Genomic DNA, 20,521 nt, shown 5'->3' on the forward strand with positions numbered 1-20,521 from the left:
TGGGAGGTGAGAGGAACCCAAATAGGTCTGTCGGCTGCTGTGAGGAGGTACGGACATAAAAACTCCAGTGTGGGTGTTCGGACATATTCAGACAGAGGGAAAAAACAGAACGAACAATGAAGAAACAAACAGGATTCAAGACAGCATAAGAAACTAAAGCAGACACAAGAAAAGAGAACTAAAGATGAACAAACACAAAACATAGAAGAGTGAGCAGAACCGCCGGGTTACACAAGAGGGTACGTTAAGGACAAAACCGCTAGTCAAGGAATAGAAAACTAACTGGCGAAATAGAGTACCGGGAAAGAGAAAACAATGCTAAGGAAGAACAGGAGACCAGGCTGTGAGTTCCAGAAGGACAAACACTGGCACAGTTGGAAAGTCCAGATCAAATTTATGCATCCTGAGATCCCCCCCAGAATCCCATAGGAGCAGGAACCCAGGCTGATTCAGAAGACAGAAAGCATTAACTTCCCTAAAGCGCATGCATCCTGGATGCCCGCTGCCCCGAGCGTGCAGCAGGGGTAACTTGCTGTGGACAGGGGACGGAGTTAGTGTGGAGACGTGCAAAAACTCGGGGAAGACCACTAGCATTGTCAGCAAGAAGGCTGGAAGGACCAGCAGACACAGTTCCCCCTCTCCAGTGGATCTGACACAGAGACTTTCTTATTCAATCGCAGTTTCTGCATCGTATATATTTTACACCTGCTAGATTGTGCAGAATGGGGTAACTCTCATCAGATCTATGTTTCTGTTATGGGCTGCAGTGGAAACATTTCTCCATTGTGTGTGGGATAGTCCAAGGGTGTCTGGTTTTAGGTCTGAGGTTTTCTTATTTTCCATTCTCACTTTGAGATTCCTAGACTTCGCACCAATCAGGTATGTTTGTTGTCATTGGGGAGGTGATTCAGGGCCACTATGACAAAATGGTTTTTAGATTTTACTCTATTTGCCTGTAAGGTTATAGTAATGTCTTGGAAGGACCCTGAAAAACCAACGCTGCGACGATGGCTGACTCTAGACAATAGCTATGTCCCCCTTTTTTAAGTCCTTTCTGAAAGTCGGAAATGTCCTGATAAGTTGAATGTTTTTTTCGGATGAATGTGTATGAATGTGTGTTTTTTCTGTCTTGTTTATATTTTTATTGGTGAAATAAGATATCTCTCCCCACTGAGGTCATTGCTTTAGGCTGTCATTAGTATGCTAATTTTCTCTCCTTGAACTTGTATGCTATATTGTGATATGCACAATTAATCAACACCGCCTGTTTGTTTGGTTGCATAGTTCTGTATTTTAAAAATGCATAAACCTTTGAAAAAAAGATAAATATACTTAAATATACTCAGGATAACAAAATAACATGTTGATGCCATTACCAAAAATACAGCATTTAACAGATATAATTCCAAACTGTATCAGTCATGATGTTTATATATCAGTTGTCTCCAGATATGACCATAAACGCCTGACTATGGTCAGGCAGATTCCCATGGCATGAATAGATTCCTTTGTACTGCAGCGGAGGGGCAGAATGCAGAGAGAACTTCACACAGAGGCACTAACTGTCCAGCATCAGTTGCAGAGGTTTAACAAATTCTACAGACAAGATAAGCTCTTGATCTGAGGGGGGGAGCATAGGTGAGGTAGCAGAGCTGAGGGTGACATTGTGTCTTATATTCATCTTTTCTATGTGTCAGATATTAATAGAATCTCCAGAAGCTAAATGAAAGTGTATTTAATTCCTGTACTATGATAATCTAAGCACATTGTCAGCCCACAGCATCTCATAGCAAGGAGGAATCATGAAGTGACTGCTTAGAAAGTCCCTGCCCACACTTACCATCATTCAGTGATAGGACCAAAAACAGCAATAAAACTGACTAAAATTGCAAAGTAAGGGGTTAAAAATTATCTTTATTGTGCAAACATCACTAGAGGATTAAAATGTAAAAACTTTCTTTCATGGGAAAACCCCTTTAATTGTGCCCCTTTCCTTAATGGCACCTTCACTTACCATTTGCCATTTTATCGAGTCACAAATATTCTTTTATACATGAAAGTTATGCATTTTAAAAAAACCCTATATTTTTGCTTATCATTTAATCAGCACAGGCCCTCATTACATTTGGCTTGTGGAGATTTTATGGTTTTATTAATGTAGTATTGTTTGTAAATCTCCATAAACCAGATCGAAACAAGGTAAACCAATTTTTATCAAACATTATGGGGTAATTTAAATTATTTTATTATATTCCCCCCACCACAGCACACTGGATATTCTAACAGGCTCAGGCCTCTTAGTACGTGTGCTGGAAGGCAATTTACACCAGGTCAGACCTGGTAAAGGTTTCAGCTATGGTCTCCACAAAACTGACTAAAATGTTGGAATTGTGGCTTTTTACATGCTTTGGGGTGCCATGCCTTGACGCTTGTATTTCTTTTATCTCATTGGAAGAATTAGTGAAAAAAAATAAGAAACTTACAACATGAGAAGTACAAGCATTCTGACAGAGTGAAAAGGTTATGCAGAGTTTAGTCCAAGTTATCAGAGAGGAAAATGAAATGTAATAGCTGGTGCAGTGTTTGAGTCCATCATACTGCAGAAAGCTGAACACAATATAAATGCCATCCTGGAAGCCCAGATTGTCTTGTATAGTTCTACATTGCAACATGTTGTAATGCTCAAATAATCACTGCATTGTTTCTTTTTATGCTGTAGGTGTTGTTGTGGGCGCCTCATAGGCCAACATGTTGGGTTGACTCCAAGTATATCCATCATTCAAAATGAGAAGAATGAAGGCAGGCTGAATCGTAATGATGTGCAATCAGAAAAGTGGTCAATCGGGAAACATACTCAGCTCAGCCCTACTGATGCCTTTGGGACAATCGAATTCCAAGGAGGGGGGCACTCCAATAAGGCCATGGTACATCTCTCTTATTCAACATCCTGAAAAGCATTTTAGAGTTTTTTTTATTATATTTGTATGTATGTATGTACAGTGGTCTACAGGGTCTACAGTAATAATAATAATTTGTGTTTACTACTACTGTATACTACAAAGATCAATCTTAAAAGTGGTTTGTGGGATAAAAATTTACTAAAGTGACCTTGGAAAACAATTATTATTCTTTTCTGCTTATAAATTTACAATAGCAAAACCATACTCATAAAACACACTTTCCACAAGTGGAGGCATCTCACTTCCCAAAAGTGTTTTGCTAGAATGAGCACTATATGTATGCCACCATCCTTATTACAGTTGGTATGTATGTAAGTAAGACAAATAAATGAGTGAACTCATAAAGATTTCCATTTTCCAGTATTTGTATTCTGAAAACTCCACCTTTGCGTACGACATATAATAAAATTGCAATTAGTCTTCTGCTGGTGTTTTTGTTGGACTCACAAGATACATGGTAACAGTAAATGGAATTGTGCCTTTTAGTTACATATTCAGGAAACACAACACTGCCCCTAATTTTCCAAATAAAGTAGCACTGGGGTCACCTTCACACGAACAGCTAGTGTAAACAACCCACATGTTGGTCTGAACCCCAGAACTGAACACATTGCACAGGACAGGAGTATGAAAAGGACTCCGTGTCTGCCTGATGAACTGCAGCAACATCAGGGTAACAATTCTTTAAAAGGACATGTCAGTTCGATTAAGGACCCTAAACCCACAACAGGTCCTCATGAACCTATGGTTTAAAGTCTAAAATTGACCTGTTTGATGGCTGTACATAGAGAAAAAAAATATATACTTACTTAGATGTGAGTCCTTTAAGGCACATCAGACTCACATCAAAAGATCCCGCGCAGGTGACTTCTCTCATGATTAGGCAAGTGAAGCCGGGATAATGCCCCAGCTTCATTGCTCAATTACTTAAAAAAACTACAGGGGGATTGGGGACACTAAACCACTGGTCCATAAGGACCTGTGGGGGATTTAGTGTCCAAAATCACCATGACAGGTTTGCTTTAGGTTTGGCCTGCAGATATGGAGTCCTTGTTTCATATTTCTGTATGATGCATGGACTTCCATCCTGTGCAAAGGCATAAAAATAGAGGATCTCGTTAAGACATTACACGAAACACAGCATAATTCCTCATTTGAATAACATAATGCGCCTATATCTTCTTTTTCTTTCTGTTTGCAGTATGTACGTGTTTCCTTTGACACCAAGCCTGACTTACTGCTGCACCTTATGACAAAGGAGTGGCAGCTAGAACTGCCAAAGCTTCTCATATCAGTCCATGGAGGCCTCCAAAATTTTGAACTCCAGCCAAAACTGAAACAGGTTTTCGGGAAAGGCCTAATCAAAGCTGCCATGACGACAGGAGCTTGGATATTTACTGGAGGAGTCAATACTGGTAAAATGCATCTTGTGTTAGATAGCTACATTACAATGTCCAAGTCTGTCAAATGGTCCTAATTGGTTAATATAACTGATTCTGAAACCATCCAACCAATTTCATATTGTGAAAGGAATTAGTAATGCCTCATTGTCAATTATTCATTTTATTGTAACTGGTTAAGATGTTGTAAAACATTTGGAAAAAAAATTGTGCCTTATATGCCATGCCACAAGTATGGCATATATTGTGCCTTATATGCCATGAAAATTGTGACTTTTTAAAAATTTGCATCCTGCTAAGTGGATTGAGCAACACAGGGAACATGGCAGGGACACTTCAGTCTGTCAGATTTACTACAACCTGCACCAAACAACTTAAAGCAGAATTCTAGATTTCAATTGTGGTGCAGGGCATGTGCCAAAATTATTAACAGGTTGGACTCTCTTAATAATTCAGACCTGTCTGGCACCAGATAACTAAGACCATTGCTTAGTCTTAATATACCAGCTCCATATTTTCTTTTCTCTAATGGTGCATTTTCTAAGAAAATAAACTATTTGGTGACCCAAATATTTTTTTCACAGTGATATTTGAGCTGCACAGTATACTGTCAAAGGTCAAGATATTACCAAAAAAAAACTAGGCCATATAGATGACTTTACTGCATTCCTGGACCTCAGAGTTCAGTGATTGCAAGTGAGATATTTTAGAATTTTTTTTCCAGAAAGTCAACCTGCAGTGACAGATTTATAAAGTCAGATATTCTCAGATGAGATCTTTGTGAGCTCTTACTAATCTGGAAACGTAGGTATAAAACATTAAAGTAGACATTATCTAGGGAGTAGATGTCTGTACACTTATTCCTAATAGCAAAATAAACTATTTGGCTCTGGGAAGTTTTCCAAGCTGATGGAAATAATAAATCTCTGGAATATGGTTTATTCAGAATTTAAAGGAATATTTCAGAAATATACTGTATATAATCAGGGAATATATATTCTTTCATGTACATGCAAATAGATATTTAAGACCACATTCAAGTATACATATTTAGGTTTACATACAGACAAATACCAAACCACTTTCAGGTATTAAGAAGTCCCTCAATTGCAAAGATCATGTAATGCTGTAATGCTTTATCTTCTCTGTCGTGGCAGTTATTATATTTATTATATATTTGTTGCAGGTTTCCCCAATGTAATATATTTCCATCCCAGTGCTAAGCCATTTTAGAGAAAGTGGGTGAGATTTAGATAGGCTTGTAATACACCACTTTTCTGGCATACAACCCTTGAAAAACCTACAACCCTTACGCTTGGGTAGGAATTGTGAATATTTTCCCCTTGTGCCACTAGGTGTGAAGGGGCATCAAGTAAGCCGTGGAGACTTCTGATATATCCAGCGTATGAGAGGGCACACAATGATAAATCACCCTGTAATTAAATTTATTAAAGAGGTATTCTCATTTTAGCAAATTACTGTTATTGTTTGCATGCTGAAAAATGATACATTTTTACAATATACTTTCTGTATCAATTCCTCACAATTTTTTAGATTGATTATTCATTCTATAGAAAGGTTCAAGTTTACTTCCAGTGGATAGAAATCTGACCATGGTCACACAGGTGCACAGCTCGTTATATCACAGCTGAGTAATCACAGCTGTGTGATGTAACGAGCCGTGCACCTGTGTGACCAGGGGCGTAACTACAGCGGTAGCAGCCATAGCAGCTGCTATGGGGCCCATAGAGTCAGGGGGCCCCGTCATCTGACCTGACACAATAAAGAATGGAGGATGTGCACCAATATATCTATATTGTACTGCACATGTTCAGCATAATATGTATATAACATATACTGTGATGTATATATGCAGTATCTGTGATGTGTATATGGTGTCCGTATACACTGTATGTGAGCATATTGCATATGTACGTGTATTTATATGCTGTGTGTGCACATGACTGTATTTATATGTGTTTGTAACTTGCATGTGCGAGTATACTAATATGTATATTTTTTAAGTGGGAAGGGGAGCCCCATGCAGTAGCCTGCTAAGGGGCCTTGTCTCTCCTAGTTGCGCCACTGTGTGTGACCATGGGCAGATTTCTGTCTAGTGGAAATAAACAAAGCTTTCTATAAAATGACAACAAGCAGAGATCTAGAAAACCATGAGGAATTAATACAGGGAGTATATTTGAAAATGTAATAACTTTTAATTATACAAAGTATAACATTTATTTGCTGAAATGGGAATACCCCTTTAACTAATTTTTGCAAATTGCTAAATTTTGCAAATTGACAGCTGGCACTGCCCTATCGCTGGTGCACCGAGAAGTTCTTTTGCATAGAAATAAAAAGAGAATTATCTTTAAAGTGAATGGTGTTTTGTAAACTAGAAAAATAAGTCTGGAAATCTTATCAAATTTAAAAGATTCTGCTTTTACTAGTATAACCGTATTTATTTTTTCATAAATTCATTAAATGACTATGTTTTGTATATTCTGTGAATTTTAGGTGTCATTCGGCATGTTGGTGATGCTTTGAAAGATCATGCATCCAAGTCCAGAGGCAAGATTTGCACAATTGGTATTGCCCCCTGGGGGATAGTAGAAAACCAAGAGGATCTCATTGGCAAAGATGTGAGTAACTTCAACTATTGTTGTTAATCATGGTTGTTAAACATTTAGCAATATTCACAGTTAGCCAAATTGCAGGTATTAATGCATGCTGAGTCCCTTCCATGACTCCTAAATAAATAAATGGCATCTACAGCAACAGTTTTGCAAAGCAAGACTCATGTCTGTTTTGTAGCTCAACACCTTGGTTGAACAAAAGGAAATGTCATTGCCTTGAATTACACATACTATAGTAGAATTAGAGAAGCTTGCAGGTAAGAATTTATTGAACGTAGTCACTTTTTGGTGCACACCATTTCTACATTAAAGACTGCAGATTTAAACTTTTTCTTGCAGTAGCTGGCAGAAAGGATGAGAGGTGATGTCTAGAGGGGACTTATAGGGCTATTTCCTTTGAAGATAAGATTCTTAAATATACTCAGGATAAAAAAAACACATTCTTTAATTCAATCTTATTTAAAAAAAATAAAACATTTCACAGATATAAGTCTAACCTTTCTATATCAGTCCTGGTGTATACAATTTGACTCTTCTGACTATGGTCAGACAATGAATATTTTTCTTATGAATAGCTTCTATTGTCTGCAAACTGCAGTGAACTCTGCATCCTCAGTCTCCACGTTGCTCACACACAGAGCTTGCAGCATGCAAAGTCTACAAGCTACAGATGAGGCTTTTATCCAGGGCAGGGAGGCACTCTGTGTGTGGTATAGCCGAGATGTAGCACAACGGGCAGTGTGTTGATGTGTGTTATATCCATCTCATGGACCTCTTATCTCTGATCTGTCTCATCTCTTTCATCAGTGTTAGATACTCGTAGAAAGTTCAGAAGTGAAATAAAAGTGTAGATAAACCCTGGACCCTGATAATATAAGTACAATAAGTACAAGCACTAGAGGGATAATGAAGTTTCTGCTTAGAGATTCCCCGTCCACACTTTGGAATTTTACACTGATCATCACTGAGTGATATGAGCTAAAACAGCAATACAACTTAGTAAAAATTGTAAGTAAGGAGGTTAAAAATGATCTTTATTGTGTAAACTGCACTGGGGGATTAAAATTTGCGAAATTTGTTTCATGGGTAAACCACTTCAAGTGGTCAGAGACTTCAACAAACTATGCAAACATTTATAGTAGAAAGGAAGACAATTCCCTAATACATTAAATGTTTCCTTGTGACCTTACTTTCTTTTACATTCTTCTTTCTTCCTCCCTAATCTGGTTTTCACTCTGGTCTTCAATTCTAGTGAATTCCATCTTGCAAGGAACAAAACAGAAGCTCAGTGATTTAGTAATATTTAAAACAAACACTGAAAGCTACAATAAAACACTGTCATATTTTTTGTATTTAACCCTATAGGTGGTTCGGCCATATCAGACCATGTCTAATCCCATGAGTAAATTAACGGTATTAAACAGTATGCACTCACATTTTATTCTGGCTGACAATGGGACAACCGGCAAGTATGGGGCAGAGGTGAAATTACGAAGGCAACTGGAAAAGCACATCTCCCTCCAGAAAATTAATACAAGTAAGTTATTTAGTTATCTTACCTTCTAACCCATGATAATGTATGTTATAGCAAATATGTCTTGAGAACTAAAAAAAATAGTAAAACATGTAAAAACTCAGAACAACATTTGACTTGATACCAGGTACAATCAGAAAAATAAAAAGTTGGCTTTTGACAGAGCTAAAATGGAGTTAAAACAACCCTCCGGTTTACAATAAAGATTATGCAAAGTACATTGTTAAATACCCATTGTCTTCCTATTTTTCTTTTAATGCAGTTTCCAATTTCAAGATGTTGGTAAAATGGTGGGTAGAAAATTAGTGTGGGCTGAAAATTAGGTATGACAAGTCAGAAAAGTTTTGGAGGAGGATATTTGAATGAATATTATTTATTATAATAACTATCCATTACGCATTTATTGTGAAATAGTTTATGTAAAATATAGGGAGAGGCAGGGCCCGTTGTGGAATTTTGAATATCCAAACATATACACACACATACAGTGTCTTATATTCACCTACAGTATATATACATCATATACACATACAACTTACACACATCACAGATACAAACACACATATACATCATATATACATCACATAAATGTTATATGCATATTATGCTGTACAATGTGCAGCATAATATGTATAAAATGTTGTGCATCCTCCATTGAGGGGGCTCCCTGACACTGTGGGCCCCATAGCGACTTCTACCACTGTAGTTATGCCCCTGCTTGAGTAACAAGACCAATCTTAAAAGGGAATAAGTCATCAGTTTCGACCATAATAAGCTGAATCCATGTTTGTAACTCCTGCAAGTGCTCTGGGAAGATCTTTCAGCTTTCTGCTCTTTGCAATTAACAGGTCCGTTCTGCTCTAAGGAACTGCTACAGGTATCCAACCAAAATCCTGACACAGCTCCCACTCAACAAAGAGGATGGGTTGTGGAGCCTCACTTGGCAGAGAGCAGAAATCTCTTCAGATTGACAGATCCACCTAGAGTCCTTGCAAAAGCTGTAGATCTGGATGATAACTTCACTTTCACAGTTCTGTCACTACTAATAACATACCTTATACTAGGTGCAGCCATGGAGTACTGTGAAATACACGGTGACAGCTTTGTATGATCAAAATTGTTGAAAGATTTCCTTTAAACAGATAGGTCGGGGGCACTATAATACCTATCCCAGGTTCTTCACAGAGTGGGGTGACACATAACATAGTTTATCTATGATGGCACTCAATCCAGACAGAAGAACAGTTTATACTAGTGAAGTGGCTGAAGAATTAGGTGGCACATACCTTCAACTGCTGGCTTCTTCTATGTATTTTTGTGCTTTAAATAGAGATTGAATAAAAGAGACAATTGATTATTCTACTTTACTGTTTATAAACATGCCATTGGCTGGAAATAAATTACATGTCTTCTACAACAGGTATCCAGTGCGCAATGTGCAAAAGATTTGAAGCTACTATCTGTGTTAAAAGCAAACCTTAAACAGTTGCAAAGCCTAATTATTTACAATGTATATTAGAAATATGTTTACCACATCCCCCTGCACACAATATAAAAAAATTACCTATGTTTTCAACATACTGTAGCAACTAAAAGAAAAAGACATTTTGTGAAGCTGGTGGTGCTGCCTGAGGTGAGAGGCACAAGACTCCTCATGGCTGGAAGCACTTTACACCTCCAAAGACCTATATTAGACACACTAGGCGCTATAGTGAACAGTTTTTATTATACATTACATATCTATCCCATAAGAAAAACTGTTCTGTGTAGAGCACAGTGTACCAAACATAAGTCATGGAGGTAGCTAGATAACTCTACCTTTATAGATGTAACATTCACTTTCAAAACTTTCGCAAAGTTTTGACAAATTAGGACAATACAGCAGATATAAAACGCTAAAGTTGAATCCATTTTCTGAAAGATTCCCCATGGTAGATTCCACATGCCTGCAGCAGCTGCATCCCATTTATTCACTAAATCTTTGATGCAGCTCTGCAGAAATAAAGTTTAATCCTTAGACATACAAATTATTTTCAGAGGCTACTGTGGGTGTAAAGGCTACTCCATTCCTCCAGTAACCACTACAGACCCCCCTCTACACGCAATGGCCCGTTCTTCTGCTGCATTTCCTGCAGCTCACGAGATCTGCACAAGCGCACTCTGGTGCTGGAGAGTTCTGTGCTTGCGCAGTAGCTCACATTCGTCTGCTGGCGATGTGCCAGAAGAACGGCCCATATTACGTAGAGGCTGGTCTGTTGTGTCTAACGGGTGCATGAAGTAGCCTTCGCCCCTGTAGCTGTTTCTGAAATTAATTGCATATTTAAGGATTAAACTTTATTTCTGCAGCAGCTGCATCTATAAATTAGAAGAAGAATGAGATGCAGCTGCAGCAGGAACGGGGAATCTACCATGGGGAATGTTTCCAAAAGTAGATTCCACATGGTAGATTTCCTTTAAGTGTTAAAAGCTTCAAAATGATAAGTTGTCAAAAACATATAGCTCTGCACACAAAACAAAGAGGTCTCAGCTCACAAAAATAGTCTATCAATGTGGCCTCATTGATTAGTAACAGAGTTACACATTTGAAACAGTGTCCCAAAAGCTCATTTAGAGGGCATCTTATACCTGTGGTTGCAGAAGTATTAAAATACTCTCTTTTACTGTTTCCCTTATTCCTTTCTGTATCTAGACATTAAAACAACTCACTGTTAGGCTTCATCCACATAAAACTCAAGGGCACATTTCTTTATATGTCCTTATGCCCCTAGCCAGTAAATACACTGTGCTATAGAGCAGGCCCACTGCCCTCCCTGCAAAGAGTAGAGCATGTCCTATTACTGCCCATCTTTGTGCCCTGGCAGTCATTTTCTATTGACATCAGCGCTGTGAGTGCCATCCTTTAATCAAATGGGAATGAGAACCGGTCTTGTTTAATTTTTTTTTTTTCCAGGAAATCTCTTTTAAACCATTAGAAATCTCCAGATACAGGGAAAAGCCATTTAGAGGCTTGTAGGACAAAGTTACAATCCCTTGAAGCAGAGACTGGTGAATGCCAGATAAGAAAGCTTATTTATCAAATTAGCTTCTCCGTATAATGGATATATTTCACACTATGTCAAAACTGAAATACAACAATTAATTCTCATTCCCTTGCCAGGCAGGATACAATGAATGATAATCGCATTTATGATGACTATTTCCTTTTGCTGTCCAAATCTTGAATTCATTTGCTGATGACAATTAAGTAGTAATAATGTGAGAAATGAAAGCTCCTTTCTGAGGTAGAATAATTAGGCATAATATTCTTAAGCAAGATTCACTAGTTGTCACAATGATTATCTTCAGATTATGTTGAAATGGAATCCTATACATTTGAGTCTATCCAATCTAGGGAAGCCTCTTTGGATATGACCATCCAAAATTCCACTGAAAAGTGGTCCGCCGGGGGTGTATTCTTCGCAAAGAAGACATCCAGCATGTATGCTATATTTGGTTGATTGAAAATCTATTCTGGAGAGGAGGTCTATAGATGTGGTCTTTTAAATGGGTGATCTGTAAAAGGAGGAATTTTAGAAAGAATTATTCAGCTAATGGTAAGGAAACATTTGTTTGCTACTCCTGCATATACCTATGGAACATAGCATAACCATTAGTGATATAAACACAGTACCTAATTGCTGAAACTGTCTCCATACCAACATGCAGGGGAGCCATACGCATCTGTGGTCACGTCCAGTCTCATTAATAACGACGGTCAGAAATAATTTCTGATTATCCGAGCCATGCTAAAGGTGATCTGTAGAGTTATATAAATTTCCCTGGACATACATCAATCACAGTCAAAATTACAACAAACATTTAAAGCCAATAAGTTTTCATGTTACAAGAGCAGCACAGGAAATGAAAGTTTAATTCTTTTTGGTCATTATGGGAAATTGTGAAAAGGCACACAATTAGGTATCCGCAACATACCACTCCACAGCCCATGGTTTCCTACATGTGGTTCCAAATGACAGCTATTTGACAGACCAATAGATAATAGGCAGATATGTAGATTAAGGTTGTATTCACACATACGTTCACAGCGATGAAGAGGAGGAGGAGTGACCTCTCCCTAGAGATCACTTGCGTACTGCACCGAAAAATGGAATGATTTTTCTTATTTTTAAAAGAGAATTTGGCTCTTGTTATGTCCCCACAAACCACTTTTTCAATAAAGCACTGCTGAGTGTATTTATCTTGACAACAAACTTATTATCCATGCTATTACGTGTCAATACAAATATCACAGAAGTACTTGTAGTGAACTTTTATTTTACATGAAACAGTAAAACATACATTAATGTAAATAAGAAGAGCAGTTACCAACCAAAGTCAAGGTCTAGAACCTTCAATTAAGAAACACCGAACTGTCTTGATAAGGCATTGTCACATTTAGTCCTTGTTAAGTGTGTCTGATTATATGTTGTTTTGTATGACAGCTAATGCAAATACATTGACAATGCTTTTAATATCATTTTACAGCAATATGGCCAATGTCCAAAACACTAGGAGCAACTATGCATTACATTTACGCAGAGGCTTCTTTAGGTTATAGCTTTTACAAATGGATGAGGATGTCTTCAACAAGTGTCTATATGAATGCTACAACAGATGCATATGCCAGCTAATATATGTCATCCAAACTGGCATTAACTTAAAAGCTTAAATGAATAAAATGTTGTTCTGCTATCTCAAAAAAAGAAACACAGCAGGAGCTTCTAGCTGGATAAATTTATAAGAAATCTTGTTAAAAGGACTGCTTTGTGGCATTTTCATTTGTAGCAATACATTCAAGGTCATGTACGACATGTGGTCCTGCAAGGCCCTGAGAAGAGTACGATCATTCTAAAATGTCTTGTCTTAAAAAGCAGGACAACACAAAATAAAGTCTACACAATACTTCCTTCATTTTATTTAAAGGGGTTGTCCAGGTTCAAAAAACTTTTGATAGATCAATCATGATAAACCAGGGACACTTACTCATAGATCCAGGTGATTTGACTGTGGCAATTGTTATATTTGTCACCCATGCCCACCTTCCTTCTAAAAATCTACTTTTATAAATATATAAATAAATAATTCTAATGAGCCTGATGGGCTTCTGGTGGTGTTACCAGAGCCCCCCATATTGTAGAATCACAATCTGTTACAGTGTGCAGGACCTCTTCTCCCCGTCCCCCCTGCTTTGTGCCGAAACTTACTTTGCTGCAGTGAGATTACACCAGGCAGGGGGTTGCTGATGGAGCAGGGGGGGGGGGGTTGAGAGAGTGAAACAACTTGTGAAGCTACAGCAGGGAAAAGCTATGGTAACACTCCCAGTAGCCCTTTAGACTCATTACCCTAATTTTAAAAGTTGATTTTAGAATGGAAAAGACCATGGATAACAAATATAAGAAGATCACCAAAGTCCCGATGCCTGGATCTATGAGTAAGGGTCCTAGGTTTATCATGCCTTAAAAAATATGAAGTAAAGGTGCAGCTTGGCAACAAGTGGTGCATTTACCACCACCAAGGTCATTGTGTAGAGGTATATCTATATGCAACATGATATAGGAGGGCACCTACAACTTTGTCTTTTTGATACCTCAGATGTATATTTTGTATCCTTCACTCACCACTAGAGTTTGTCAACTAATATTTAATGCCAGGCCCTCTTGACACCTTGGGCCTCATAGCACTTACATTGTTGCTGCAGTGGTAGTTACACCCATCTGCTTCTCTATTAATTTCTATGAGACTTAAGTACATAATAATCTTCTGTGGTCTCATAGTCATAAATGTAATGGCAATGCAGTGCAAGAGACTAATTTACAACTTATCACTCTATACTGCAAAGAGGGATTATATATGATTACATTATTGCTGGGAAAACTCTTTCATATGAAAATCTAGTTATAAGAATATGGCCCTATTAACTCAACAGGTAAAGTCCAGAATTTTGAAGATTTACTTAAGATTTAGTAAGTCCCTTTGTGGTGCCATACATGATGGATTGAGTCAGCTATGAGCTGTATGCCACTACTTATGTTGATAAAATATAACATTTAGCTGATTTATTAGAGAGAATATTTCATGTTTTATTCCACTGAACACTCTGTACAGTACAACTTGATCTAGAAGTTCACAATATGCAATAAAACTCAATTACAGTAATACATTTCTTTAGCAATAATGAAACAAGAATATGTTTAGATTAAAACAAGAATGAACTAGGTTCAGATAACTAGAGAATATGAGATGGAATTCAGAAGCAAAACAGAAAAGTATAAAAAAAGTTTAAAGTTCATAAAAAAAGAAAAGGTTTATGAGAGCTCCTTATTGTCTATGCAATTCCCTAACATATGCATGTAAGTTCACCAAAGCTGAACCTACCTTGCTTGTGGGAGTTGTAAGGGAGCTAAGCAGCTAGAAATTCAAAGTTCCTATATTTCCTGCTTTACCCTCCATGGTAACATACAAGCATAGTACAGAGCACCGAAGCAATGCCATGAGGCATTGGCAGCAATAACAACAGTCCCTGCGCTGTTTCCACCAAATTTATTGTGGCATTGCTGAATTTAATTGCTTAAAATGTCACCAACGTGGAAAAGATTTGCATGGACTATAAACTACTACAGATTATAGAATTACTTTCCAGGACACAAATATGAGTTGCTCTGCAGCCACTGGGGCTGACCACTACACAAAGAATGTTGTCAAAAGAAGTTTATTGTTGAGGGTTCCAAATGTCGGACCCCACCAATCTAATATTGATTGCCTGTTTAATGAATAGTTAATCAAAATCACTACCCTGAACCCCCTTTAATACATATTTTGCAATGAGCTGCATGCAGTATATACAAGTTAAAGGTATTATTCAGTGTTTTCACACACAAAAAACATCACAGCAATTTTTGTTGCTATTTTTGTAGACCAAAGACAAGGAAAAGGATGGGCCATTGCTCTGTGCTTTGCTTTTAACTCAACAAATACAATTTTGTATCAAAAGTTTTTCCAAAAAGAAAGATATTGTGCATAAGAAAAAGCAACTTTACACACTGCATGACTGAATATATTGCAATTTACAAGGTTTCTTGTTGCAACATTATTAACAGTCACTAAGCTAAATGGTACATATTTCATTCTTGCTTAACTTGACCCAGAATCAAATCTATGGTAGTTTACAACTTTCACACACATTTTAAGTATTTATACATTTTGTTCACCTCTTTTAAAAAATTAAGTGGGCCTATTGGGGAGAGAAGGTGGGATTTAGAAGTATGCAACATACACAAGTATTTTGTTATAGAATTGTGGGGTATAAATTTATCAGTAGTTGCCAATCTAAAGTTGCACCAACGTTATGACCCAGAAGCAGCTGAATATTTGGCTCATGTTTATCCCAGTTGTTAAATGTGTAGTCCCATTCCAGCAAATAATATTATTGTTTGCATAGTAGAAAGTTATACAATTTTGCAATATACTTTCTGTATAGAAGATACAGAAGATGAGACTGATATCACATTAAAAATTGGGTCACCTGGGAAAAAACTTAGATGTAAGAAAAAGTGCAAATTTAAAGTGTATGTGCACCTTTTCTTATGACTTGCCATTACAGTCATCCCTGCCTCATCGATATTACTGTAGCTCAAGTGTGAGTAACATCAACATTTTCTATTTTTTAGATATGGCCATTTATAATAAACAGAAACTATTCTTTATTTTTATTAACTATACTTTATATCCCTTATTATAGAGTATTGGTGGCATTATGTATAAATAAGATGGAGGTTAAACATAAAACTTCCATTTTTATAATTGCACAATGGACACAATTGAAGCCATAATCTGTAAAGCGCTACGGAATTTGAAGGCGCTATATAAATAAAGATTATTATAATTTAACAGGAGATGACACTGGTAACAATGCTTTCATTTTACTTCTCAGTCACTATAAATATGCATATGTCATTTAACAGATTGTCATTTATTAACAGAAGTCATGTGACCCGTGGGCTTCCCTTTGTCATCCTATGCCTGAGAATATATGAAGGGGGCTGGGAAGGTAAAGGGACGTTCAACTGTCATTACTGACATCTATTCCAGCCATCCCTTCATCCTTATTACCATTTAATAGATAATGCATGCTGACAGCAAATATTTAGAACCTGAGTTAACTGGAGGTTATGTAAAGCTGTGGAGGTGATCATTCCAGCTTCATTCATTATGTCATTACTTTGCATTTTCTAGCTACGTCTCTTGGAAATAAAACATAAAGTATACAGAAAACTAATATCTAATGCCTTATTACTTAGAGGGTATGTTTACTTTTGAACAGGTGAGTTGGCCCTGCTCAACTGAACATCTACAAGAAATGGCCAAGTTTAATTAGACACCGGAGTGAACTAGTCACTAGTAAGGACGGACCACAAGTGTAGGATTTACTACTCCTAGCCAATAGTTAAGTAACATGCACAAGAACATGTGCACTTCCGTGATCCCTTCTTTTCAACCTGTTTGACATCAACATATCAATAGAAAATTACTAAAGGATCTGCTGTATAATTTGTGGCAAGGGTTATCAGCTAATTGAAAGTATTGGTGCCTTGTGTTAGCTGCAAAAAATGGCCAGCACATGGCCCCATTACACAGTTCTACACAGGAGGCCATAGACAGTACAATCCAAGACTAGAAAGGTTTAAATTGTTCCAAATTTATTAAAGCAGCTGATACCATAAAGTCTAAATCTTTACTACCTGTTAGCATAGTGTCTGCCAAAAAACATGCACCAACCATTATGAAAGATTCCAACCCAAAACAAAACTCTCATATAGTGTCTAAAACATTTCACAAATGTGGTATAGGGTACTTCCAAAATTGCTTTGGAATATTCAAGTTTGAAGTCTAAAAAGCCATATGAATAGTTTGGATTTGCCACTGGTTCTGTATAAATATCAAGGTTATGAATTTCTCATGATTTACAAATTTGTACATATTTCAGCAGCCAGGTGACACCTACTGTGTTGGGAAAATCAATGGTAAATGGTGAATTACTGTATGCACTTATGTATATAAAAAATAACTGTGTTGCTATTTGTGGAACAAGTTTTTGCACTTATCTTGTTTCAGTACCTAAAATTTACTCTGGTATTTTTATGAAATTGGGGATGTGGTTATTGTTTTGCCTCTACAGGAATTGGGCAAGGAGTTCCAGTGGTGGCACTCATTGTGGAGGGTGGACCAAATGTCATATCAATTGTCTTGGAATATCTACGAGACAGCCCCCCTGTTCCCGTTGTGGTGTGTGATGGAAGTGGACGTGCATCCGATATTCTTGCCTTTGGTCATAAATACTCAGAAGAAGGAGGGTAGGCAGATTCTGGACATGTTCATTTGTGAAGTTTCATTATAGTCTATCATCATTGTTATATGTTCATTAAAGTCTTTCTCCACAAAGTAAAATGTCTAATTATTTCTGTGGTGATTTCCTTTGTGTGATACCTGTATGACTTCCTGCCAGCCTTATCACTAATTAGTTGCATATATCTATATGTCTACTGTATACAACAAATATCCATATGTTATATCAATATAGTACTTGCCTCCATCGCATTTATACCTTCACCCACCCTGTATCATTTCCTGTGATATCCCCAATAAATAAATTACTAGTGGTGTCCATTAGGTTTTATTGGGTATTATTAGGCTAATAATAGTGAAAAGTATTATGTTATATCTAATATATATATACACACATTTAAAGTAGGGATGGAAAAGAGTACACACCTTTCCAATATTTAGAACTATAGAACTTTTGAAGCAAGATTTAGCTAATAATGCAACAATTAATCACTAAAGCAATGGAACAAACCCATGTTTATATTGAAGCTTCAGACACTGAACTACTTTGTATCACCATTTTTAAAGTACTATATAACAACAACAACAGTCTGGCACCACACACACCCACAACCCTGAAACCAGCCCATGTAGTATATACCTAAGACCAATAACATGGACGTGGGAGATGAGCAACCTAGAACAACCTAGGTTAAATTATATACAGTATTCAATTAGACAAACACAATTATATATATATATATATATATATATATATATATATATATATATATATATATATATATATATATATACCATCGCAAAATGGTAGAAACCAAGTTCATGATTAAATAAAGTTAGCCCACTGAGAGAGGAGTGGACTTGCCAACTAATATGATCCCTCTGTTCTTGCAATGTTCAGAATAAGCTCTCTCCAAGAAGACACCAATCAAAGGGCTTCAGGTGTGCATGCTGCCCCTAGAGCCCCACACAGTGGGGTCCAGTGGATGTTACCACAGAAGCCTTGATGAGAAAAAACTTAATAGAAAATCACAGGGCAATGGCACTGGTGCCATCGGTTCTGGTTGGCCCTCCAGTTCATTTGGAGACCAAATATGATCCATTGAGAGTTCTGCTTAGCTCCTCATCTGAGGGCTCCTGAACATACTGAGACCCAGGTGGCCATTCATCACTTTACCCACATCTACATCCTCTATATGCCCCTACATAGCATAGAATACCAATAGACATATTATTTTTCTACTTCATAGAACCAGTAGGGAGTGAAATAATATGTGAGTCAATATGTCATAAAACGTCCTCTGAATAGTGATGAGTGGACCAGAACCCTGCAATGTTTGGATCTGTCTGGACCTGTTCAATCAGGGTTCAGCTGGCACCGAATGTGGGTGTTAACTCTTTAAATGCTTGTGTCGCTCCTCAATGGTGTCACTGGGAGTGAGAAACCCGGCAGCGTGCAGGCCCCACTGGCCATTTAAATGGTCCTGTCAGCATTTAAAGAGTTAACACCCACGATTGGTGCTAGCAGTAATCAGTCTGGTTATGGGTTCGGTCCCTGATCAAAATTTAAAATGCTGAGAAATTGACAAAAAAACAACACATTTTCACCATTTTCTTTTGAGCCTCATTTTAATAGCTTTCACATAACATTTGCCCTTTAATCTTTGGATTGGTATGATCATGAAGATACCAAATTATATTTTAGACATTTGTACAAAACATAATTCTTCATTTTGCCACAGTCTGAGGCCAATAACTTTTTCATATTTCAGTGTATGGAGAAGTGTAACATGTATTTATGTGGAATGAGATGACAATTTTATTGCTACCATTTTGGGGACTGAACAACCTTTTGATCACTTTTTATTAAGATCTTTATGCAATTTAGACATTTAGGTACAGTTTTCCATTACGGGTTCACCACCGGGAATAACCATTTTTATATTTTGATAGAGCCGGCATTTATGACTTTATTTGTATAATTTTACATGAGCTCTGATGATTTGAGCTTTAAGGTTTTTAATAATTTTATTTTTACTTTTCTTTTTTTTTTGCTGTATTTTTAGATCCCCTATGGGTACTTGAATCCTAGGGGGTCTGATTGATCCTAAATTATACTGCAATACTAGTAATTTTGCAGTGTATGGGGATTTTCCTACTGATCTAGAAAACCACATAGGGGGGATTTGTCACAACCTTGTCTGGTTTATTGTACTATCTTTTGAGACTTACCGGTAATTTGTCTGGACTTTTGTGGCTGGACAACGGTTACAGTTCCAACCATAGTCTAGAAGACTCAAGAAAGCCAGTCCTTCAGAAGAAGTCCCTTTCCTGAAAAGGACCCTTTAAATAGGCAAAGAAGGCATGATTGACTTATATTGAGCAATCATTTAGTAAGGCTAGAATGGTAATCGTTTTAAAGCATTTAGCTTACAAAAGTTAGTATATACCTCATATTTTTGCAAATTTTTTTAAGACTTTTTCAAGGGACAATACTCAAGACATGACACTTTAATACAATGTAAAGTAGTCAGTGTACAGTTTATATAACAGTGAAAATTTAGTGCACCCTCAAAATAACACACAGCCATTAAAGTCTACGCTGCTGGC

The 20,521-nt window shown here is 37.2% G+C and overlaps 1 protein-coding gene across 12 annotated transcripts in view; it reads left to right on the forward strand.

Annotated features, from left to right (window-relative positions):
• Positions 1–20,521, forward strand: part of TRPM3 (transient receptor potential cation channel subfamily M member 3) — a 415,524-nt gene that overhangs the window by 295,093 nt on the left and 99,910 nt on the right. For 11 of the 12 annotated variants that reach the window (XM_072151012.1, XM_072150963.1, XM_072150982.1 and 8 more), the window contains 5 exons: positions 2,720–2,924; positions 4,162–4,375; positions 6,878–7,002; positions 8,362–8,533; positions 17,745–17,919. In XM_072151012.1, the coding sequence (XP_072007113.1) occupies positions 2,720–2,924; positions 4,162–4,375; positions 6,878–7,002; positions 8,362–8,533; positions 17,745–17,919 (891 nt within the window). Of the gene's footprint in view, positions 1–2,719; positions 2,925–4,161; positions 4,376–6,877; positions 7,003–8,361; positions 8,534–17,744; positions 18,212–20,521 lie in introns of those variants that run through there. The other variant, XM_072151037.1, reaches the window with a different exon arrangement.

Source organism: Engystomops pustulosus, chromosome 1 (assembly GCF_040894005.1).
Source record: "Engystomops pustulosus chromosome 1, aEngPut4.maternal, whole genome shotgun sequence".
Taxonomy (NCBI): Eukaryota; Metazoa; Chordata; class Amphibia; order Anura; family Leptodactylidae; genus Engystomops; species Engystomops pustulosus.